The sequence below is a fragment of the Myotis lucifugus genome, unplaced genomic scaffold, assembly GCF_000147115.1.
Source record: "Myotis lucifugus unplaced genomic scaffold, Myoluc2.0 scaffold_59, whole genome shotgun sequence".
Lineage (NCBI taxonomy): Eukaryota > Metazoa > Chordata > Mammalia > Chiroptera > Vespertilionidae > Myotis > Myotis lucifugus.
In genome coordinates this window covers 4,844,907-4,870,126 of record NW_005871107.1, presented here as the reverse complement: position 1 = coordinate 4,870,126, position 25,220 = coordinate 4,844,907, and the positions used below count along the sequence as shown (strand labels likewise).

General features: G+C 38.6%; 1 protein-coding gene and 1 non-coding gene across 4 annotated transcripts in view; one reads left to right on the top strand and one right to left on the bottom strand.

Moving 5' to 3' along the window:
* Positions 1-25,220, bottom strand: part of CD109 (CD109 molecule) — a 116,056-nt gene that overhangs the window by 6,573 nt on the left and 84,263 nt on the right. For all 3 annotated transcript variants that reach the window (XM_014456360.2, XM_023754282.1, XM_006089333.2), the window contains exons 21-30: positions 23,643-23,861; positions 21,989-22,130; positions 19,033-19,179; positions 11,526-11,607; positions 9,514-9,742; positions 8,342-8,507; positions 6,084-6,274; positions 5,230-5,385; positions 4,095-4,160; positions 1,123-1,265 (exon numbers count right to left, since the gene is read on the bottom strand). In XM_014456360.2, the coding sequence (XP_014311846.1) occupies positions 1,123-1,265; positions 4,095-4,160; positions 5,230-5,385; positions 6,084-6,274; positions 8,342-8,507; positions 9,514-9,742; positions 11,526-11,607; positions 19,033-19,179; positions 21,989-22,130; positions 23,643-23,861 (1,541 nt within the window). The remainder of the gene's footprint in view (positions 1-1,122; positions 1,266-4,094; positions 4,161-5,229; positions 5,386-6,083; positions 6,275-8,341; positions 8,508-9,513; positions 9,743-11,525; positions 11,608-19,032; positions 19,180-21,988; positions 22,131-23,642; positions 23,862-25,220) is intronic.
* Positions 16,708-16,834, top strand: LOC111826172. Its single transcript, XR_002829435.1, has one exon. It is a non-coding gene; the product is annotated as a small nucleolar RNA SNORA71 (small nucleolar RNA).

The following is a 25,220-nucleotide window of genomic DNA, read 5'->3' as shown; positions in this document are numbered from 1 at the left end:
GTTCGATTCCTGGTCGAGGCACATGCCCAGGTCATGGGCTTGATCCCCAGTAGGGGGCAAGCAGGAGGCAGCCAGTCGATGATTCTCTCTCATCACTGGTGTTTCTCTCTCTCTCTCTCCCTCTCCCTTCCTCCTGAAATCCATAAACAATGCTTTTTTAAAAAAGAACTTTCTAAAGGAGTGTTAGAAAGAGCAGAAAGCTGAGGACCACAACTTCACAGACTCGCTCCACTATACCTTTGAGTGGAGCCTTTTTTCCTTATGATTTAACAAGATCCTCGGATGCACTGGATACAAACCAAATTTACAAACACCTTACATGTACTCCCAGAAGCTATAACTGCCTAATTATCTACAGTGAGACTTTCTAAATTGGAATATTTTTACTACCTAAAAAAAGAAAATGAAACTATTCTCTTCATTGAACTTGCCTGCTCTTATGAAATTTTGAGTTAAAAATATAACATTCACCCTAACTGGTTTGGTTCAGTGAATAGAGTGTCAGCCTTTGGACCAAAAGGGTCTTGGGTTTCATTCCGGTCAAGGACACGCACCTTGGTTGCAGGCTCCTCCCCGGCCCAGACCCTGGTCAGGGCTCGTGCAAGAGGCAACCAATCGATATGTTTTCTCTCACATCAATGTTTCTCTCTGTCTTTCCCTCTCTCTTCCACTCTCTCTAAAAGTGAATGGAAAAATATCCTCAGGTGAGGATTAACAAATAAAATTTTTTTAAAAAATAACACTGAATACTAAATATGAACCTGGAATAATTGCTTAACATAAAACTGACATAAAAACAACCAGAAATAACCAATTTGGGTGTATTAAATGTGATTGGTTAATTTCCAGTTTTCATCCATTAGACCTGAGTTTTAGTAAATTTTTCCATGCAAAGTTCTTATAAGTACAAAGAAAACTTGTAAATAATGTTGGACACATTGAGAAATGCTTAAATATTATTAGCAGGTCACACATTTCTAGTTGAAGTCTAAAGTATAATGCATAACAAATCTTTGTTCAATGTAACTCCTTCTGTATTGATATAGTTAGATATATATAAATAATTAAATCTTCAAATCTTCTTTTGTAAAAGGGAATGAGGAGAGTTAAACAGATACCAACCTTGTGCATACATTCAAATTCAAATGATTGATATCATCTTCATTATCTTTTACAGCAACATCTAAGTCAAAGACTTTTTGACTTTGGATTGATTTTTGGTTTTTGGAAGACTCTGAATCTTTCACATTATAAAAAACATTTAGCTGCGAAAATAACAAATTAGCATTAATAACAAATTAGCAATAAATTGTTAGCAATAAATTACCATCATTATGTTTTCTAAATGTTAGGTAATGATTATCAACTACATTCACAAACTCCAACCTAGAAAAAAAATTAGTTTTACTAGCTAACAAAGTATCATTAGTAACAAACATTGTTATGAAAGTTTATAAGTAATGATTTTTAAAACTGAGAAAAGTTTGCTAACATTCCAAAACAAGTGTCATAGATTATCATGAATGATAGTCATGGGTATTGTTTTCTTCCAAAGAATGTAAAACATTCCCTATTGGGAAAAAGTGAAACTATTGCCAACTTTCTTTCTTTATTATTATTTTTTTCTTAATCCTCACTTTAGGGTATTTTTCCCCTTGAGTTTCAGAGAGTGAAAAGGGTTGGGGGAGGAGAGAGAGAAACATCTATTGCCAACTTTCTTAAGAGTGTCCACTAATTTCTGAACTCTGCTGCCCAACTGAAGTCATCTTTCACACACTGGAACCTTAGAAACTCTAAGATAAAACAAAGCTAAAACATCTAAGAGCCTTGGTGGGACAGAAACCTATTCAACTGCTCAGGATTCTTTTTTTATCATATATCTTTCAGAGATGATAAAATAAATAACGGTTTTCAAGTCAACTGTGTCTTTTCCAGCATATACATACTCTGCGTCCACCAATAATGTGAGGTGCTGTGTGGACACTGGGGAGTGTGAGAACCAGTGTTTTACTCAAATGAATCCTAAGATCAGAAGCTTGGGAAAATTCTCTAGGCCTGCCTCATGCCACGTTGAACTGGAATCTAAATTTTTTACCTCTTCCACATTTTTTGATCCAAGGTTCATAAGCCTTCCTATTGCTATGTAAGTTGTATTTTTTTTCTGCTTTATACTTAAATCACACACAGAGAGAACTAAACTCTAATACCCATTGTGGATTTACATACTATTAAAAATCCTTTCTCTGAGCCTTCATCTTTTAAACCTAAGATTTCCAACTTTTCATTCTGCCACTCCTAGCTCAAATCCTTCATCCCCTTGATCATTCTTGTTTTCTCACCCTGGAAATTCTCCAACTCTTCTTTAACTACAACTAAAATTATATAGAGTATTTTTGGAGCAGTTGAAGGAATGGTTTCATAAATTTGGAGAGATGATCGCTATTACTTTCATCATCCCTCTTCCAGTGGCATGCAATTGTCCTTTAAGAACCAACACCATCAGGACACAAACAAGGACTATTAAATTTGTCCTCTGGGACATAAGTAATGTTATCTATAACTAAGTATTAGGGTTTATGTTTGGCCCACAATAAAGTTCAACTGCTCACTCAGAGAACTTCAAAGGATCTTGCAGCTTATTTCCAACAGCTTAGCATTTTATTACTCAAAAGAAGTTAACATTTACTGTAAAACGGAGAGTTTTCTTTGCCATTCTTTTTCCAGGGCCCTTAGAAAAATATCAACTAGAGGAAATCTCAAGATTTATTCCAGCATGACCTTCTTTCTGCAGTGTTTTTCCCCATCATGCACAGTGCCTATTAGTCCCTACCTTTTGTTTTCTGCACGTTGATAAACACATAGGACTGATGAACATTCTGACCAGTAGGTGCCATATTTACCTCTGTGCCCTTCAAACCTCAAGTAAAAATCACTTGGCTTAAGGAATTTGTCTACATTTGGTTTATCGAGAATGAGTGCCAACCAATTTGGTGACTCAAATATACTTATATAATTTTCCAATTGTATCTAAAATATCCTGTGAATTTACTTTCAGATTTACTGTTTGCATTGAAAGATGGTTTAGGAATGAGAATTTTCACCCGGTCTTTGTTAGTAAAGACCAATACAAACTCTTCACTCTTTTTTCTTTCAATCTTTTTCATTGAATGCCATTCCTTTTAACTGTGATCATTTTTCCTTGATTTTTAAAAAACATTCACTTGTTCTGAGTATCAGAAAAATTAATCTTAGAATTATTTGGAAGTTCCCAAATTATACCTAAGCTTCTGCCTTACTTAGCAAGTGTTTCTGCTCTCTTGTCTAGAACAACTGTCCTGGTGTTTTAAAAAAGTCCATTTTCTGTATAATAGCCTCTCTTTTTTTACTTTCTCAGTAAATCTTTCAGGGTTTGTTTGGTTTGTTTTTTCTAATCAAGCACATAATCATTGTTGGTCCTATCACATATTATATTGGGTTTCTAATGAAATGATTTTTAGTTCCTATGATTTTAATGTATTATTTAGTATAATAATTATTTCATCCTATATTTCATCCTGTATTTTTCATGCTACTTTCATTTTATTCTAATCCCTATTGCATGATAAAAGGTAGATTTCTTTGGATTTTCTTCCTGTACCAGAACATTAACCATATCATGCTCTAGTACAGGACACATTTCCTATCTTTAGGTCAATTACTTGTAATACCATGTTGACCTTTATATTGTTTGATGAATATTAAGTTGTAAGTAAAATGCATATTTATTTATTAAGTCATAGCATTAAAATTCAGGGCTCTATTTTCATAAAATAATGTGGGAGTTCCCAACAAGTCACAGGAATAGTGTTGGAGGATTTTCGTCCTCACTTCAAGCTGTATATAATAACCAAGAAATATTTATCCAATAGATTATCAATCCATAGAGTTGCTGTCTATTCTCCAGCTAATAACGTCTCTAATAGTGATTTATCTTGCCTAACTCATATAAATAAATCATTAAGGATTCTATACATTGTCTAACTTAAAGATTTAGCAGTGCCCCAAACCAAAGAATTGTTATAACCAGTCATATTTAACCAAATATTATTACATACCTGACAAACAGCAAATCCATAACCATCTGCAGAAATATTAACTTCAATTGGCACTGCCACAGCAAGCTGAATAAAGGTGGGGGAAAGTGAATAAGGCGAATTTTCCATATCTAGGTCCTTCCAAGTAGCACAAGAGGTCAGTGTGATTCCTCATTAGGGATACAGTGTGAGCAATCTGTGGAAAGCTCTAAGAACTTTACAGGGCCTCACATATCAAAAGCTCTGGGTCAACCATGACAGAAGTGAAGTCAGAGAAAATAGCGCCCACTCTTCACACGCCCTCACCTCTGCCCTTTAGAAAAGCACATTAGCGCTAGGGGTAGGCCTGCCCTTCTTTAGGGGCTGATGAAAGACAAGAAACACGCCAGCTCTCTCCACTGACCTCCCTTAGTCAGTGCCTAATCCCTTGGTCATGCTGGGCACCCAGTGACACATCATCATTGCCTATGACTAAGGTTATTCGTTCTTTTCCTTTGCCATAGCCCCTCTTCCTCAGTTTCCAGCCTTGAAATTATTACTTTCATCCATTACCCTCAAGTTCCCACAAGGTTACCCAGGGAGATAAGGTTAGGGTCTAGCATAGGCCTTTATTCCATATCAAAGTAAGAATTCTATTACTGGTTTTATCAATTCTCTAATGAGGGCAGGTGGGGCAGCTGAAAAGAACATGGTCTTTGAAACCATGGGTTCAAGTCAGAGCTCTACTGTTGTTAGTAGCATGATCTTGAGCAAGTTCTTAACCTCTCTCAGCCTCAGTTTTATCATGAGTACAATAGGGATAAAAGTAAGAAAATATCTGCTGGATGGAACTTACTTCTTAGTGCTGGTTTGAGAAATAAGTGCAGTAGCACATGTAAAGAAATTGAGCACGATTCCTGCAAAGAATAGTATCTCAATGGGTGTTCATTCTGGTCCCAATATGTCAGTGCCCACGTTTTCTCCTTTTCAAAATTCCCATCCCCTCCTCCCTTCCCCAGCTCAGCAAATTCAACCAAAGGAGTGTGCTCCTTCCTCCCAGTCGCTACAGGGCTCTGGGAACAAGTCTTTGTTGAAGTCAATAGAACGGAGTTAAAACCATTTTCTACCCTACGGAGTCACCTGCACAGAATTTTAAATAACCACCCCTTGTCCACACCTCTGCCGACTGGAGGATAAAGCGGTTCTGTGTGTCAATCAGAAACTTTACAGGACTTGGTGCCACAGGCCCCGTTATGGTCACTTGCATATGTGTCCCTTCTGTGTTCATCAGGGCTGCAAATTCAGACAGGGCCTTCAAGGCCACAATGGTGTCCTGTTGAGAAAAGAAAACCATGTGTGTATATAAGTATACATCAAGGTCTTCCAAGGGTAAATACAGTAATGTTTAGGAACCCCGCTATACAGTCATCCCCCTTCCCTGAGAGTGGAAGTCTCCTTTATTCATCTTTGAATCTCCTTGAGAGGCTCAGAAAATATCGGCTGGACAGAACTCACCATCTACAATATCAGTTACCACAGATGGGAAAATGGCTAATACAGACGGGGAACTAATTTATTCCCTATAAATATCAGAGGCGATGTTTACATCCATGATGAGAAAAAGTTAAAATGAGTAATTTAAACCTTTGGCTTAAGTTACTTAACTTTTAAACTGCTAAGTAATTTGATGAAGTCATGAAAAAAAAGCAACTACATACTTCCTAAAGCTATGGATGGGTGGATGGATGGATGGATGGATGGATAATAAATTTAAAACTGTCATGACTGCCCTAGCTGGTTTTGCTCAATGGATAGCGCGTCGGCTGCGGACTGAAGGGTCCCAGGTTCGATTCCGGCCAAGGGCACATGCCTGGGTTGCAGGCTCGATCCCCAGTAGGGGGCGTGCAGGAGGCAGCCTAGCAATGATTCTCTCATCATTGATGTTTCTATCTCTCTCTCCCTCCCCCTTCCTCTCTAAAATCAATAAAATATATTGAAAAAAATAAATAAATAAAAACTGTCATGACTCACCTGGGTAGATACAAAACCTCCCAAGCTGTTTCTTTGCCTGCTCAGCCACCTCATAATTGCGATTCCATCAGAAATCCGATTCTGCAGGAAGTGTGAGTGCAGCGCATAGGCTGCGACTTCGATATCGAGGGATCTGGGCTGCCAGGACTCAGAAAGTCCAGACGCTGATGACACCCAGAATAGCATGTCTCCTGCAAGAGAAAAGTAATGCCAGAATGACCAATGACAGAAAACCTACATTTTATACCATTAAATATCCTTACACTGGTCCAAGTTCTAGTTGGCTAACATAAAATGACTTCTATTGCTTTATATGTATATATGTATGCCAAATAAAACATGTATATTTAAACACACACATGCATGCACAGATATAAACATGTACTTATACGTCACTTTTTAAACTATTGAAACATAAATTTTCATTCTTTCCCTATTGGTTATATGTGAGGATGTTTTGATGAAAATATTTTCCCAAAAGATATCCATATGTTTGGCTCTAGACTCAATAGCTATAAATAAAAGGAAAAAAACATACTATATTCCAGAAAATAATGTACATAACTTTTCTGAACAGGCCATCACAAAAATATTTTAGAATACATTGGAAAGAACCCTGCTCTGGGAATCAGCCATTAACCAGCTCTAATGTTCTGGGAAACCTCTCCTTCATTATCTGAAAGTTGGTGTTATAAGTTCAAAATCCAAGCCCCCAAGAAAAAAATGAGGGACCCTGGCCAACTCAACAATCTTCCTAGAGATATTCCTACGAGCCCCTGGAGGAGCATCCTATTTGGTGCCCCCCCCTCAAATATTACTGTTTAGATGATGATTACACTTGGGTGGAATGTGTAATAACTGCCAAGCAGAGAAGAAGAAACGTCAAGGACTGCTTCAGCCTCTGTGCAATAATCTTTATCCCCAGCACAACAATAGGTGATAAGGATTCAATCTGTTACAGCCTCAGAAGTCTCAAAATACTTTCTACAGTTATCCCTTCTTGAATCGACAGAGCTTTGAAACAGCTCTGTTTCAGCTCACTCATCCCCATATCTATCTATCTAACTACACATTCACAACCGCCTGCACACACACACACACACACACACCCTGAATCCCTGACTGTAGAGGCCATTTGGGAAGTGACAACATCTGTAGGTTTTGCCCTGCTGTAGCCCCTAAATCAGCGGTTCTCAACCTGCGGGTTGCGACCCCTTTGGGGGTCAAACAACCCTTTCACAGGGGTCGCCTAAGACCATCAGGAAAACACATATATAATCACATACTGTTTTTGTGATTAATCACCATGCTTTAATTATGTTCAATTTGTAACAATGAAAGTACATCCTGCATATCAGATATTTACATTACGATTCATAACAGTAGCAAAATTACAGTTATGAAGTAGCAACGAAAATAATTTTATGGTTGGGGGTCACCACAACATGAGGAACTGTATTAAAGGGTCGTGGCATTAGGAAGGTTGAGAACCACTGCTCTAAATAGTCCCCATTCAAAAATATGTATATTTTTGAATGGGGACTATATATACTAAAAAATACATATATATTCAAAAATATATATATCACTAACAGCATTTTTCTGGCATTTGTGTTTCTATTAATTACCATTGTGGTTCCCATTTTTAAACATGGACCATGCAGCAAGCACTGTGCATTATCTCATTTAATCTTCACAGCAACCCTTAAGTTGGTGTCACTCCAATTTTACAGTTCAGAATACTGCAGCTCACAAAGGGGAGTAGCAGAGGCAGAATTTGAACCCAAATCTCTCATAAACCAAGGTCTTAAAAACCACTCAAGGCCACCAAACCAGAAATGGTATCAGAAAACTACAAGGGTAACTGACATCTGGTAGAATGTATCCTAAAGAAGAAACTACCCACGCCCTGAAATTCTCTGAAACACTCTTGGGGAGAGTAGAAGCAACATGACCATGTCATAATCCTCTGTGCTTCATGCTTCATCCCATTTAGAAGATGTAAATTAATCAACTTCATATCTGGCTTACAAAACTCTCTCACATAATTTATATATCTCCTAGTGCCCAACAGTCTAACAACCTCCAATAGGACCTGCGTGTTACCCCCTTGTTTGAAATATATTTTTATTGTTGATAGTATTATAGATATCTCCCATCCCACCCCCTCCCTGTACTCCCCTCCACCTAGGCCCTGCTCACCCCACCCCCAGGGTCTTCAGTACCCCACTGCTCGTGTCCATGGGCTACGCATATACCTTCTAGTTCTGCTCTCTGAGTCAGGATATCCAAAGCTTCCGCGGCTTTAGGGCTCCCCAGGATGGACAGCGCATACGTCGTAAGAGCCAGAGTATAATTGTCTGGGATTCCTCTGAGGAACTCAGACTCCAAAAACTTGATAGAGTTTTTCACATCAAGATGAGGCTTGAAAGAAAAAAATATATATTTTACCATTCAAAAGAACCCCAAAAGTATTTTCAAGCATTTATTCAAAAAATAATTTCAGCGTCCAGGAAGCACCTGACTTTTGACCTAGGCAATGGGAATCAACAATGATCATTGACATTCATTGATTTGCCATGTGTTTAAACCATAACACTACTTTTCCGTTTTTGAAAGTAAACAGGCACCGTGCCTTACAGGAAATAAAAAGTAGAACTTTTTGCCAGGGTTTCTCCCGTTGGATATCATGAATTCAGATTCAAGCATACAATATAGTTAAAGAAAGATACTTCTCATATGTAATCTCAGGGGTTGAAGCTCTAAATTCAGGGGAAAGTTTCTCTTCTGCACACCTAGACCTGGGCTAGGAAAATAGTAGGAGCTTAATATAGAGAATGGCTGGTTTTGATCAGGTGAAATGCAGTCGGCATTAAGCAGTAAAGGCATCAATCATTGAGACAGTTCTGGAGCGAAATTAAGCTCATTAGCATAACTTTCCACGTACACTCATTCTCAACCAGACATCCATGCCCATTTAACACGCTTTTTAGAGTGTGGGTGTACTTTGTACTAAATGAGCAGACACTGTAATTGCTCCATAATATTTTAGAAATAAAAAAACCCTTCACAACCTAAATTTAATAAAAAGCACTCCCAAATTCTGAAGAATTGTCTGTCCCCTAAGAAATTAACCTTTCCAACAATAAAATAGGAATTGACTTAGCTTACCAACAGCAAGTACAACAACATTTATACTGGAAAGCATTTTTAGAATTCTCCTAGTTACTCTGAGAAAGTGGGTCAATATTTTTATTTTCAGATTTTGGAATGTGGTCACAAATGCAAAGCAAAAGGATGCCCAAATTCATACTTCAAATGTGATATAAAATACAAAATTCCCTAAGTTTCCAGACACATATTGGACCCATCCAAACCTACCTCTCCTGTGATTCCCCACCCATCATTTATGAAATCAAAGATGAAATACCTGATACTTTCTATAACCCAGGAGAGAAGTCACAATATAAGCTGTAAGCGTTACTGGACTTTTATTGCCACCTTGAAGCTCACTGTGGATCACTCTTCCTGGCTCCCAAAATTCACCATTGGATTTCTGACGTCCTTTGAGCCATGTATATATTCTGCGTAACACATTCTGATCAATATCTATGTAATGATCAGCTTCAAGGAAACATCGTAAAACAAAGGCTGACAACCTTGGGGAAAAGGGGTGGAGGGAAATGACATAAAATACAATTAATAAAGTCCTCCAAATAACGCTGAGCGAGAAAACACCAACAATAGCAACACTTTTTTCCCCATCAGAAGAGTCACCCCAGGGAGACTCCCCGAAGAAGAAACAAAGGGAAGGACACAACAAGGAGGTAACACGAACAACGCCGCCTCCCTGGTAGACCTAGTTCCCACTTGAGTGTGATCAAGAAATTTCAGGTCAACTCACATCATCTCAGACTTAGAAAGGAATTTAGAAATCATCTAATACAGACTCATTATTTGATAGATTGAGAATTTGACATTCCAAGAGAGTTAAATAAATTGTCCAAGATTACTCATCTTTGGACTGTTCTGGGTATTTACCAAGGATGAACTTATTACATACTTCTCTCAGCCCTAAAGATATGAATAAAGTATATATAGGTCACAAACTGCCATACTTTTAAGTAGAGAAAATTGATATTTTCTTTCCCATAGGACAGGAGGCAGCAAATTAAAGTCTATGGGCTAAATCTGTTGGGCTAGGTCTGGTCCTTGGGCCAAATACAGCAGAGTCTGTTTTGGGTGTTGTTGGGTTTTTTTACCTCTCCCCACTCCATCCTCCATCTAAAAATTTGTTTTAAAGATATAAAAGGAAAAAGAGAGGAATGAGAGGAGAGGGAAGAATATACTGCAGAGACACCATGTGGCCTATAATGCCTAACATACTTACTCTCTGAACCTTTACAGAAAAAGCTGGCTGATCCCCGCTACAGAACACTAAGTATTGAGGTGAAAAGAATGTCAAGCAATAAAACACTGAAACCTTTCTATTTTTGGATCTATATCCTGACTCATGCCAAAAGAAAATTTGAACCAGATCTGTTTCATCCTATAAAAGATTTAGTGTGGTAAATATTATTAATATTCAATAATATCCAGTTCCCTTTTACTTTCAGGATACAGAGGAATTCACTTTCTTGCCTCCCTGAAGTGAAACATGACCATGTGACCAGCTTTGATAATGATAAAGTGAAAAGAAATGGTACACCCAGGCTGAAGCATCCAATTGCCAGAGCTGCATATTAAAGCCTGAAGCTTCCCGGTGAGGTGAGATGGTGGCAGCTGAAGCATAGACTGCAGTGCCCCCTGCTGGCCCATAGTGGAAATGCAGCATGTGAAAGAAAACCTCTTGTAAATACTGTAAGCTACTGAGATTTAAGGGGTGGTTACCATAGCGTGCCCTGTCCAACCCAACTGATACAGTCAGTCTTTTTCTGAGTGAAATATAGAATTGAAGATAGTAAGGAAAGAGCAAGGAGAGAGAGCAATCATCCAAAATCAGCCATGCAGAGATTCCATTCTGGAAGAAACTCTAGATACTCATTACTTAATCCCACACACATAAAAATAACGTTAAACAAACTACACTGACTGCCTTAACAAAAAATTCATGTTGATCATATAAATTAAAGAAAAAATTATGTCATAATCACCCGGTATTTCTAACTGAATTTTCTTGTCAGCCCTACCATCATCGTGTGGTATTTTTATTTTTTGCTTTTTCCAAAAGAGGACTTATGACCTATCTTTTCTACACAAAAACACTTGCTTTGTTAGTGTTTTAAAATCATATTTAAAAGGAGAATCTCTTTTAAAGCCAGGCTATGGGGAAAACAGCCTCAGAGCCTATATATACAACACATCTACCAATTTCATGGCCATCGTGACCTAGTGAGGGCCCATTCCATGACAAGGATTTGCTCTGTTAGCAAGAACACTTACCAAGTGCTCCCAGAAGGGTCATCGTTCCCAAAGGCACTGAAAGAGCCATCTTCCCTTTGATAGAGAAGTTCTCTCTGGTAACCTGAAGACACCAAAATAGATCATCAATGTAATCAACTTGCAATGATTGGCAGTTTCTAATCATGTTTTCATACCGAGGAAACACGGGTAGAGAATAGGAAAGAAGACGAATTCAAATCAGCAACTAATATAAAATATTTTCCACGTTAAGTCCTGTGGAAAATGTAAAACACCAGCATTTTTTCAGCAGAATGCAAAAAATAACAACTGTGATATCCCCAAATTAAAGTAAATTCAGAAGAATACTATAACATAGACAATAATTCTAGCCATTCAAAAGCAAGCTAACTGAAGGCAGAGTTTTCTTTAACTCTGCAGTTTCCAGTACAATGCTTTCAATACTGAGTCATCAAAAACTGCTGGATAGCTAAGAAAAAAGTCTTAAAGTTTAAAGCTAAAACAGAAAATAAAAATGCTTTCTAGTTTTAGACCAGCAACAGAGGGATTTGGAGAAAGGGAGAATTATTAAATAATCGAAGACAATGCCTCTAAAATTTTTTTGCCGTGGCCAACTGAGGTAAATCAGAGACCAATTGGTCTGCTCAATCCTAAGTTCTCACTTAAGAAAAAACAACTTGATGGTGGTAATGAAGTCTCACTATAGAAGTAAATTGGGGAGGGGGTTAAGGTTCATGTGTCTGTTTTAATTAAAACAGATGTTTCATGTTTGCAAATAAATGGTTGCAAAAAAGAGGCACATGTTTCATAGCTGCCGAGCGAAATCATAGGCCCAAAACTAAAGACCCACCAAACAACCACAACAGACTAACTTGCTAAACATGAAATTAAAATAGCAATAATTTATCATTAAATATCAAGCATGAGCAACAGCCAAAAACATTTCCAACTCCAGGCATTATCAATGATTCTCTAATAACCAAGAATTCTTCCTGGAAATGGCAGGATTCCACCACAGGCAGGGGAGGGCACGCACTATGACCTTGCAGCGTCCATGTAGAGCCCAGCAACCATGAACATTTGTAATAAGTTGATCTTAATCCCTAGTGAAGTCTAGTAATAAAAATTTTTACTTTATAAACACCACATTTTAGAAGCATCAATAATTATAGTTATTCATATCTGAGTAACAAAACATAAGCATTAATGTTTTTAAAGTACAGTTAACCTGCTCTCGCCATGTCCCAAATTTTTCTCCATGAGTCTTTCCACAAGAAACCCTAGATCTGAGCAGCTGATTTAAACTACCGTAAGACAAAGCATTCAGAAAACAAGACACTGTCTCATGGTGATCTTTAAGACCTATGGTAAAAGAAATAAAGATACCATTTAAATGATGGCAGAATTTTGCTTAATCTGAAGAAGGGGATATTGGGTTATAATTTATATGTTTAAAACTAAAATATTGTGGCACGGTAATTAAAGAGCCAACCTTTATCCAACACTGATTATGTGTCAGGAACTGCTCAAAGCCCTTTCAGGACCAAGACAATCCTCAGGACAACCCGATGAGGTAGATGCCATTAGTATCCCTTTTCAAAGATGATAAAACTGGAACTTGGATACACCATGTGCAAGGTCACACAGCTGGTGGGTATTGGAGATAGGCCTTAGCCAAGATCTCTTTGTGCAACTGCTGTTTCCTATTAATTCAGAGACCTCTTTCAATGACTGATGTATGAAAAGTCCTTAGCACAGCACTTTTTCCAGGGCGAGCTCTCAATAAGCAACAGATATCATTTCAACCGCCCAGTTATTTTTCAAAATTGGTCAATCTGACTACAAAACACTTTATTTTAAATTTTTCATGGCAAACACACTATTAGCAAAGTTAAAAGACAGGTGATGAACTAGAAGAAAATATTTGCAGCCTGTAAGAGAAACAAATGGCTAATATCCCTAATAACAAATTTTATGTATATGTTTATATATAATTACAATGTATTTATTTATATGTATATATAGAACATTTTTAAATTTAAAAGGGAAAATTTTTAGATCCCTTATAGGGAAAAAAATGAATAAAAGACAAGAACAGACATTTTATAAAAAACAAAGAAAGATGGACCTTAATATGTGAAAAATATTCATCTTCATAATAAGCGAAATGCAAATTAAAGCTACACTGAGGTACCATTTCTCATCCATCACATTAGCAAAGATTCAAAAGCTTGACCATTCATTCTGTCCGGGAGGCTGTAAGGAGACCAGGGTCCTCATCATTGCTGGGGGGGGATTCAAAATGGTACAACTCCTGTGTAGGAAAACGTCTATACTTTGTAACCCAATAATCCTACTTCTAAGAACCCATCCTAAAGATACACCTCCAACAATATAGACATATTCATACAAAAGTTTATTCATTGAAGCTTTATTTGTAATTGCAAATATATTGGAAATGACCTAAATGCCCCCAAATTAGACTCTGGTTAAACACAATGCAGTACATCCTCACAATGCAGTACTATGCAGCTGTGAAAAAAGAACGGGGGCTATTTCTCTGAACTTATGTGTAGTAATTTGCCGGATATATTATTAAGTGAAAAAGGCGAAGTCTAAAATAGCATGTATAGCATATAACTTTTTGTGTAAGAAAAAGAACCAAGAAAACATATGCGTAGATGTTCATTTCTGCAGAAAGAGAAAGAAACTAGAAACTAATGAAGTAAGTTACCTACAAGGATAGGGAGAAGGGATACAAGAGTTACATATACCTTTGCATATACCTTTTAGAACAGGTTTGACTTTTGGAAGAATTGTTCTACATATTCAAAAAATCAAATAAGAATGAAAAAAAGTTAAATTTTTGGGGAAAAAAACACAGCAAAAAATCTCTTCCTTTTTCAGAGCTAGTCAGGGATCACAGAGAAGCAGAATAATGGTCTAATATTCACAAAAGAAATTAGCAAAAGAGTCCAAGACATTCTCCCTCGATTTCCAATTCAAGACTAAATCTACCAGACTGTGAGTGAACTCAGTCTGGCAGAGGAGAAGGGAGGGGAGAGGAGGAGAGGGAGGAGAGGAGAGGAGAAAGAAGAGGAAAAGAGAAGAGGACAAAGAAAAGGAAAGGTACAGGGCCCTCCATCACTACAGGAGCTGCTCCTGTGAAAGGAAGGACCCACATGGAGAAGAAGACCATGTGACTCCAAGCCCCAAATCACATCAACAACTGCAGTTCCAAGTCTGAGTTATTGTAAAACCAGTCAGAGAGATGAGCTCATGGAGATGAGATCAGTGCTTATGGAAATTACCCCTCAGGTGGCTGACCTCCAGCAGTCCCCATTAATATCAACAACTAGCACCATTCTTCCACCAGGGGCAGCCAGCCCAGAGGAGGGGGGTGGGGGCGGTGAGGACTCGCGGACAATCTCCTTTTGGGGAGTGCATTTCTTGAGCTGGTTTAGATAAAACAGAAAAGCTAAACCACCAGCCCTGCTCCCAATGGTAAAATAGAGCAGAGAATCAGAACCTAAAGAGAGCAGCTCACATGGCTCTCCTGGTAGGAGTCTCCTGTGATGTTCCCTTCCTCTTCCTAAACCCTCTCTGCATCCTTAAAGAGCCCTCGGCTCCTCCTCCTCCAAATCACCCATCCCAGAAGCAGAAATGACATTGTTGGCTCAGCTGTAATGTCTATCAATGCAATTCAATGTTCTGTGTAGTCACCTAGGTTGGAGACGTTTCATCATGATAGGTGAGAAAGGCAAAAGCATGGTGTTCTCCAAAAGTTTATGAGGAAATAAGAGTACAGCCTTTAAGTTCATAGTTTTATGACTAGTCCTTGAGTTAGAAAGTAATAGTACCGTATAACCAGAATTACCAGACACTCTGACAATTAAAATACAGAAGAAGTCCAGAGGTCCACATGAACGGTTCCTTATTAAGGGCCAGAAAAGATACTTATTGGGCCATGACTTTTCTTTGAAATAGCCACAAATGTAAAATATTTACAATTTATCATGATAAATATGAAAGCACTGTGCATAGAAACACACAGAAAAGCAACGTTCTAACCATAATTTAATGTGGTTTACCTCAAGTGTCAAAATTGCATACAAAAATTAAAAGGGGTAAAATCCGCTCCCTGTGACTGTATCAATCACTTCCTGTGGTTTAAAAAAAAAAAAGAGCTGGTGAAAATATCCTCTGTACTAAAAGATAAGTAGTCATAATCAACTCCCTTCCTCTCTGTGACATGAAATGGAAGATGAGAACTTTACCAGGTTTTTCAGTAACATCTCCACCATTGCCCCTGGCCATTCTTGTGATGACCAAATGCAGCATCAGACTTCTGAAACCTACTTTCCCCCTGTTTTTATTTCAACAGAGAAAACATAATGTGTTTTCAACTAAGCCCAGTCTGAGTCTCACTTGAAAATCGAGCTGCAGGCACCAGGATTTAAATATTTGAGGAAAACAAGTGTCTTCAATCTCTAATTAACAGATTCAGGTCCTTATCAAAAACAGCTTTCATTTTACGGTTCTATTTTTCTTTTGACAGCAAAAGACACTTCATTCAATGATGTAGCTGTTGTTTTGGATAAAAAACAATGGGTCAGGTTACAGGGCTCTTGGGCCAAGCATGATTTAAGTAAAACAATGCGCTGTTCATAAATGACATTTAAGTAATATAATCATGACTCATGCCAAAGCCACTTTAATTTCGTAAAAAATAAAAACAACAACGGTATATTTAAAGAACTTTGGCAAATGTGATGGCAAAAGAAAAAACAGAGTCTCTGAAATGAGACGCTGATTTCATAATGAAAATCATTATACCAAGAAGTTTCTGTCCTCCACTTTGAAATGTGATTCAGTTCAGCGTGTGAAATGGTGCATGTAGGGGCGCTCCACTGTACCGACTTCCATCAGCCACTTCACCAGCTCAAAAGGCGAAACACTGAAACCATTGGTCCCAATTCCTAGCTGACGGGAACCTGCCTGCAGTGTTGACAAATAACTACTGCATTGTGGGAGAACTTGAGAGATCGTCTAGATCCAGTCTCCACATTAGGATGGTGAACCTAAGGCCCAAAAAAGTCAATATTGATAGTAATGTGTTCATCCATCCTGCATTTATTGAAGTGCCAAGATAGGGCTACAGTGGAGAAGATACTAAACATGGTCCCCACTGCCAGGGAGCTTACCTTCTAGTGCAGGAGACAGTTGGATTATAAAAAGAATGAAAATTGCAGGGAGAGGAACTGCGAAAGCATTTCCCTGTGTTTGGAGGGTCCACCCATGTCCCTTTCAAACCCTGGTGCTTTCGGACATTTAAAAAAAGAATAAAAATTAAAAATAAAAAGGGGGGGTGGGAGATATCTGTAATACTATCAACAATAAAAATATATTAAAAATAAAAATAAATAAAGCCAGCCAACGTAGCTCAGTGGCTGAGCACTGACCCATGAACCAGGAGGTCACCGTTTGATTAACAGTCAGGGTACATGCCCGGTTTGCAGGCTCGATCTCCAGCAGGGGGCATGCAGGAGGCAGCCGAGCGATGATTCTCATCATTGATGTTTATCTCTCTCTCTCCCTCTTCCTTCTTCTCTGAAATCAATAAAAATGTATTTAAATATGTTTTAAAATAAAAAAGCAAGATAATTTTAAATGTTATGCGGTGAATAAAATGAAATGGGATAATGTAAGTGAGAATTAATAAATGGTCAGGAAAGGCCACTCGGAGGAAAACACTACATGAGTGATGAGAAGGAGCCGGCCACAGGAGGATCGGGAGGAAGAGCCTCCCAGAAGGAGAACAAGTTTGAAGGCTCTGAAGCTCCAGGCGGGGAGCCAGACGGGGCAGCATCAGACAAGGTGGAAGGTGGAGGCCAGGCCGTTCAGTCGGGGCCTTGTAGGATGAGGCCGGGAACCCACTGGAGAATTTTAAGCAAGTCAGTGACATGATTTTGACAATTTCAAAAGTTCCCTTTTATAATATGTGGAGACGGTGAGCACAGAAGCAGAGAATCTATGAGCCCCTGGAGTGGTCCATGGTGGCATATGAATGGGAGAACTAGCCATGGGATGGACAGAGGGGAAGAAGCTCCCATTTGTTTTTAGAGGGAGAATGGACCAGATTTACTTGTGGACTTTAAACCCTAACTCCCTAGCTAGATGCAACTGACTGCTGCTACAATATATCATGTCGTCTTCACAACAGTCTAGTTCCCACATACTTTCCTCTCGGAACCAACAAATTAAATTTTGAATACAAGTCAGAATCTTGTGTTCTCAAGGTTAAATTATGACCATTTCAAATACATTTTACTCATCTCCTTAAATATAACCATTATTGCAATGTGCAAAGATCTCCTTTGTTTTTAGCCTGGCACACACTATTATACCACAGAGAGCACTTGGAGTTCAAATCCCAGCTCTGCCACTCACTTGCTATAGGACCCTGGGCAAGTCAGTTAACTTTTCTGTGCCTCAGTTTCCTCATCTGTAAAAACAGGAGGATACTACTAATTATGAGCATTAACTGAGATATTAGATGTAAAGTGTTTAGAACACTGCCTGCCACATAGTAAGCACTCAACTAATGGTCGCGGTTGGTATTAGCAAGTGGCAGACACAAAGCATCTGGTGTCTACAAACAGTATGAGCCTCTCAAGGAGTCAGGGTAGAGTCACCACTGGTGTGCCCTTTGCTGGGGGTCAAGCAGGGCCTCCCCGGACAAAGATTTCTCTCCTCACCATCTGCTCGACATTTTATTTGCACTGAGAAGGTCCCCACCTGGGACACCACCTGTGTGTATGTCCAGACTCTTCACTGAACAGGGAATTCCATGAGCAGAAAGGCCCTGACTTCCTCTGTCCCCAGCACTAGGAAGGACTAAATGTTTAATGAATAAGTGAACATTCATTCCTTTACCCAGCTTTAAATTCCATGTCCCTTATTAAAATACAAACCCCTCCCAAAACCAAACCTTTAACAAACAACTGAGCAGCAATCAGAAAAACAATGAGCTGAAGACTCATACTCCCAGCACATTTCAGCACCATCTACTGAGTCCCACGATCACATAGCAAAGACACAATCTGTCTATTTTGAAAAATGGTCTAGAGTGAACTCTGCCTTAAAAAAATAATAATAAAAATAAAAGTATGGCCATAGCTGGTTTGGCTCAGTGGATAGAGCGTCGGCCTGCGGACTGAAGGGTCCCAGGTTCGATTCCGGTCAAGAGCACATGCCTGGGTTGCAGGCTTGATCCCTGGTGGGGGACATGCAGGAGGCAGCCAATCAATGATTCTCTCTCATCATTGATGTTTCTATCTCTCTTTCCCTCTCCCTTTCTCTCTGAAATCAATAAAGATATATTTAAAAATAAATAAATAAATAAAATAAAAGTATGTTTCTAAAATGCTTACCTTGAACGGGGACATGTGTAATACTTTCAACAATAAAGATTTAAAAATAAAATAAAATGAAATGATTTAAAAATAAAATAAAATGAAATGCTTACCTTGTCTCATAAATGAAAGGGCTTTTTCTTTTAAACTCTCCAAAACATAAATATTTGGAGCAAAATTTATCATGTTCTGTTCACCACAGCCATAAGGCATCTGAATCAATGAGGCTAAGCCACTGATGGAAGAGCCAAGAATATCTCCTGAAAGCACAAGATGGAAACACATTCAGCAAATACTCCATACCTGCACCTGTTGGCGGCGAACAGACTTCCACATCTGGTGCTCAGAACAGAGTAGAAAATTTACATCAAGTGTTTAGGATGACTGCTCAAATACGTGATAATACAGTGATACTGAACTTGCAGATTACATGACAGATTAGGACACCTTTATCTCAGCTAAAGATATAGGCATACATTAGGCAACAAAATAAGTTTAAAAATAATTGTTGAACAAAAAAGGCAAGAATTAACCATAGCAAACCATCATTCTTCTATAGGAAAGAAATGATTTTTTAATTAATATTCTTTACATAAATAGAACTCCATTCTGATTTCTTACTAATACACTACAAATACTAGAGAAATAATTTTTTAAAAGATAGAAATTGTAATATTTTTCAATGTGCTTTATTTAAGTAACAACAAAGTAGAACAAATAGAAGCATTTCCATGACTTTCAGGATCAAAAAGGTTAGAAATACTCTTTAAAGATAGTAATAGAAAATTAAACAAAATGTAATTAAAAGACTTCTCTACCCACATTCTAACACCATGACTCAGAAAAATAAGTAGAAATTCAGAAATATAGAGGTTGAGTTCTAATTCTGCCCCCACTGAGGTTGAGCTATATGGAGAAGAATATTCTTCTGTGTAGTTTAGAAACTTATACCATTTCAAGTCCAAATACTTAGTGAAAATCCGATCCTTTAAAAAAATGAATCCTAAAAGAGAGGAAGAACTCTTTCATATGAGTAGGCTGCAGTCACACTACCATATGATATCAAACTTCATATGTTAACTCAAATATCTAAATAAAGGTTATATTATTACCACTGCAGGTTCTGTTTCTAATATTCAGAGTGAACATAAACTTAGACTCTCAAAATTCAAAGAGCAAGCTGATATTCAAACTTTCTGGGCTACCAAATAGTCTTTTTAAAATAAAAACCATATAAAAATAAAACTTGAGCCCTGACCGGTTTGGCTCAGTGGATAGAGCATTGGCCTGCAGACTGAAGGGTCCCAGGTTTGATTCCAGTCAAGGGCATGTACCTTGGTTGCGGGCACATCCCCAGTAGGGGGTGTTCAGGGGACAGCTGATCGAGGTTTCTCTCTCATCGATGTTTCTAACTATCTCTCTCCCTTCCTCTCTATAAAAAATCAATAAAATATATTTTAAAAATAAATAAATAAAATAAAACTTGAAAGACCATTCTTTACCACAAGCTTAAAAAGTAAATTTCAGAGCACTTCAATGACCCTAGATAGATTCATTCCAATGTAAGGGGTGATGATATACATTTAAAATTCAAGGCTCTTGCCCTAGCTGGTTTGGCTCAGTGGATAGAGCATCTGCCTGTGGACAGAAGGGTCCCAAGTTTGATTCTTGGTCAAGGGCACATGCAGGAGGCAGCCAATCAATGATTCTCTGCCATCATTGATGTGTCTATCTCTCTCTCCTTCTCCCTTCCTCTCTGGAATCAATGCAAATATATTTTTAAAATAAAAATAGATAAAATAAATAAAATTCAAGGCTCTTCCCTTTGTGTGCATATGTGGACTGCATCCTCCCTGCATCCCCACACTGCAGGAGATGCCTATGCAGAACTTATTCCCCTAAACAAAGAGTTTATTTAATTCTTTTTAAAGAGTTATATCTGCCCTAGCCAGTTTGGCTCAGTGGATAGAGTGTCGGCCTGGTAACTGAAGGGTCCCAGGTTCAACTCCAGTCAAGGGCATAAGCCTGGGTTGCGGGCTCAATCCCCAGTAGGGGGTATGCAGGAGGCAGCCGATCAATGGTTCTCTCTCATCATTGATGTTTCCATCTCTCTCTCCCTCTCCCTTCCTCTCTGAAATCAATAAAAATATTTTTTAAAAAAAGAGTTATATCTAAGGCTCCAAAGAAAGTCCTCTATAAAGGAATTGGTTACTTGGGGTTATAAAAAAAAGCATTACACCTGCAGATGAGATGTAAAAGAACCTCTGAGAAAGTGCCTCAGGTCCTAACACCTTGAAAACTGAACCATTTTGATGTCATTAATCTAAACATTTCCTTCAATTTGTTAGAAAGCACAACTATATAAACAAAGTACAAAAGTCAGTACAAAAGTACTTTTCGGGCACCAGCAGGAGATGAGGAGAGGATGCCTACAGTCAGTGGGTAGCTTCCTACTATAAAGGTGGCTTGTGTCCTGCACAGACAGCTCCCCTAAGCAGTAGCCCTCAACCTCTGGTGGTCAGAATATACCTACCCTAGCCTTAGCCCAAGAGATTCTGACTGAGGAGGTTGGGAGTAGAGCCCAGAGATTTGTGTTTTTACAACACGCCATAGAAGATTCTGCTATTTGTTGGGACTTGGGAGCCACAGAAGCCAGAAGTTCTGTTCGTAGAAATAGCCACCCCCTGCAGCCACATTATAATGGGGACTTACTGCTCAAAAGTAATCTGCACATCAGATGTATCAGCATTAGCTGGGAGCTTGTCAGAAATGCGGAATCCCAGGTCCAGCCCAAGCCCACTAAGCCAGAATCTGCCCTTAAGCGAGAACCCCCAGGTGATTCCTGTGCACATTGAACACTGAGAAGAACTGGTCTAGGACACATAGCTTGCTAGTCTGCCTTTCTATTGTAATCTTGCTAGCCTTTCTATTTGGTACCAACTGAAAACTTTTTGCAACCTCTTTGCATTTTGACTAAATAAGAAAATGTGGTATGTCTACAAAGAGATGAAAACATATATTATCATGTACAAATAAACCAGTAGTGATGATGATACACTCTGTTCTTACCAACCACAGTGATCTGAACTCTTTCACTGCCATTCACTGTATTGGGAGGAAAGGAGAAAGTCAATGCTTTCTGCGTAGTTTTCAGCCTCTTGTTCAAGTCCAACAAGACGGATTGTGAATAGAATTTCTCTATTCCTTCTGCCTGTCGAAACAAAAGCAATATAATTCATGTGGTCCCTACTCGTCAGTTTACCAAGAACTGTATGCAAATCATAAGACAAACATTTGCCCTGTTGTGTCTACAGTGTGTGTACCGTTAATGCCTACCATTTCTTGATTCTTGCTTCAAATCTGTTAATAAGTGTTTATTTTCTAGTTTAGGCAAAACATTTCATAGAATGGTAATGGAAATGACAATGCAAAAAATGAAAAGGTGATAAAAAAAAAAAACCTCTCTGAGGTAGGTTCTATTATTACCCAAGAGAGAAATACCTTATCCAAAGTCACACTTGACCGAGCCGGGATTTGAACCCAGGGCTGCCTCACCTCAGAGTACAAGTGCTTATCCACTATACTGAGTTGTGTTTTTGTGCATAATATGTTCTCTAAAAAAAATCTATAAAATCTCTTCTACTTGTGCTGAGGAATTTCAAAATTTAAAATCTACATGTCCACTTAGCATGATTTAACAGGATCCCATTGTAACACAATTGGTAAATGTAATTGACTTTATCTTTTATTTATTTTAATCCTTACCCAAGGAAATGTTTTTCATTGATTGGAGGGAGAGAGAGAGAGAGAGAGAGAGAGATTGGAGGGAGAGAGAGAGAGAAAGAGAGAAACATCAATGTGAGAGAGAAACATTGATGTGAGGGAGAAATATGCTTGGACCAGGAATCAAAACCGAAACCTGGGTATGTGCCCTGACTCAGCATAGTGGATAAGCACTTGTACTCTGAGGTGAGGCAGCCCTGGGCTCAAATGCCAGCTCTGTCAAGTGAGACTTTGGATAAGCATTTAATTTCTCTCTTGGGTAATAATAGAACCTACCTCAGAGAGGTTTTCTTATCACCTTTTCATTTTCTGCTTTGTCATTTCCATTACCATTCCATGAAATGTTTTGCCTAAACCCAAGACCCCTCAGTGAACTGGACAACACTCTAACCAACTGAGCCACACTGGCTAGGGCATTCATACTCTAAATTAAAGAGGAGCCTTAGCCAATTTGGCTCAATGGATAGAATGTCGGCCTGTGGACTGAAGGGTGGCAGGTTCGATTCCTTCAAGGGCATATACCTCGGTTGCAGGCTCGATCCCAAGCCCTGGCAGGGACGCGTGTGGGAGGCAACCAATCGATGTGTCTCTCTCACATTGATGTTTCTCTCTCTCTGTATCTCCCCCTTCCCTTCCACTATCTCTAAAAATCAATGGAAAAATATCCTCTGGTGAGGATTAACAAAAAATAAAATAATAAATTAATATAATATAGTATAATATAATAACATAATATAAATTTAAAGAGGAAACTGGCAAGTACTTCCAAAGTGTAATATATTTTTACATATAGATGGGAAAAAATCATTAGACATTACCAGAAGGATAGAGGAGGTGAGCTTGCAGGTCTTGCCAACAAATCTAAACAAGAAAAACCATCTCCTCTTTCCTTTTCAACTATGTATTTCCATTTCATTTATTTGAAACTCCAACCACTTACCTTCACTAAAAGCCTCTGGGTGATAGCATCAGAAGCAGCAGGTGAAATAGCTGTGATTGTGATATAAATTTCCCCCAGATGTGTTGGTTTGACTGGGAAAATAACCATCACCCCATCCTCATTAGGGACCAGAACGATCTGCATGTGCCCTGTGTCATTGACTTCATTTGAAGCCATTAGAATTTCAAATTTGTCACTTTCCTCAATGATCACCTTAACCTGGAAGAAAAAAATATTATCAAAGATTTTGTATAATAAATGCTCCTCTGTAAAGTGTTAACATTATTACTATTTTAAGTCCTATTAACCTGTGAGGCCCAAAACTAGAGAAAGATGAGATAGATTCAGTCAAGAAGAGGATGAAAGGGTACCATGGAAAACTTCATTGCTTTCTTATGCTTTCCATCTACTTCAATATATGTGGGGAAGGGCGTTCTTCAGAACATGAATTTCTCTTGTTATCTGATGCCTCTGAGTGATAAGGAGGGGCCCAGAAAGGTTATTCGTATCATGGTATTGCCATCAGCTGGTTTAACCATCATTCTGGGACATTGGTCTTACTAGAAAAACCTGAGACCAAAGGATGAAATGTTGTGACATTCACTGGGAGTCTCTGCTAAAATTAGTCCAAGGAAAGTCTGACCCCGACGTTAGCTCTGAAGCATATACTGGTGGTCAACGTTGTAACGTGCACCAAAGTTGCAGTCCCATCAAAACGAGCATTTCTCTAGGCCTTGCACATTATGACTTGTTTCCCCATTTATTTTCTCAAAATATTTTCTGTAAAGACAGTAATTGTTATTCCCATTTCACAGATGAGGAGACTACAACTAAGTTATTTGCTGGTAAGTGGTAGAGTGGGATGCTGAATCCCGGCCTTGGACTCCAGAGCTTAGGAGTCCATGCTGATTAGATGAAAAACTAAATTTTTATAATAAGAAACAATGTGCCTGGCCAGCATGGCTCAGTGGTTGAGCGTCAACCTAAGAACCGGGAGGTCACAGTTCGCTTCCCGGTCAGGGCACATGCCCAGGTTGCGGGCTCAATCCCCAGTGTGGGGCTTGTATGAGGCAGCCAATCAATGGTTCTCATCATTGATGTTTCTATCTCTCTCCCCCTCTCCTTTCCTCTCTGATATCAATAAAAATATATTTTAAAAACTAATAAAATAAGAAACAATTTACTCTATGGACCTAGTGCTTAAAGAGATGACAGCATTTTCATGAAGTACGGCTAATAAGGTTAATTACAAATCCCCACTTACTCTGGGGGGAAAAAACAACCAATCATTTGGTTAACATTCCTATGGACACAACACAAACAGTGAGCCTAATCCTGCCTTCCAGGGAACTGACTCGCTGAGGAGACACAAGGCACATGGCTCAAAACACCAAGCCTTGGAAACAGACACCCTGTCTAAATGTGAGGACAACACACGGAACAGAATGGTGAGGAAAGGCATCTTAGTTTCAAGCCAGGTCTTGAATGGAATAAATTCTTGCCAACCACACTGGGCAAAGAATGGCAGTGACAAGCGGCAACACATTCTAGATGTGAGTCAGACTAGGAAAAAACTGC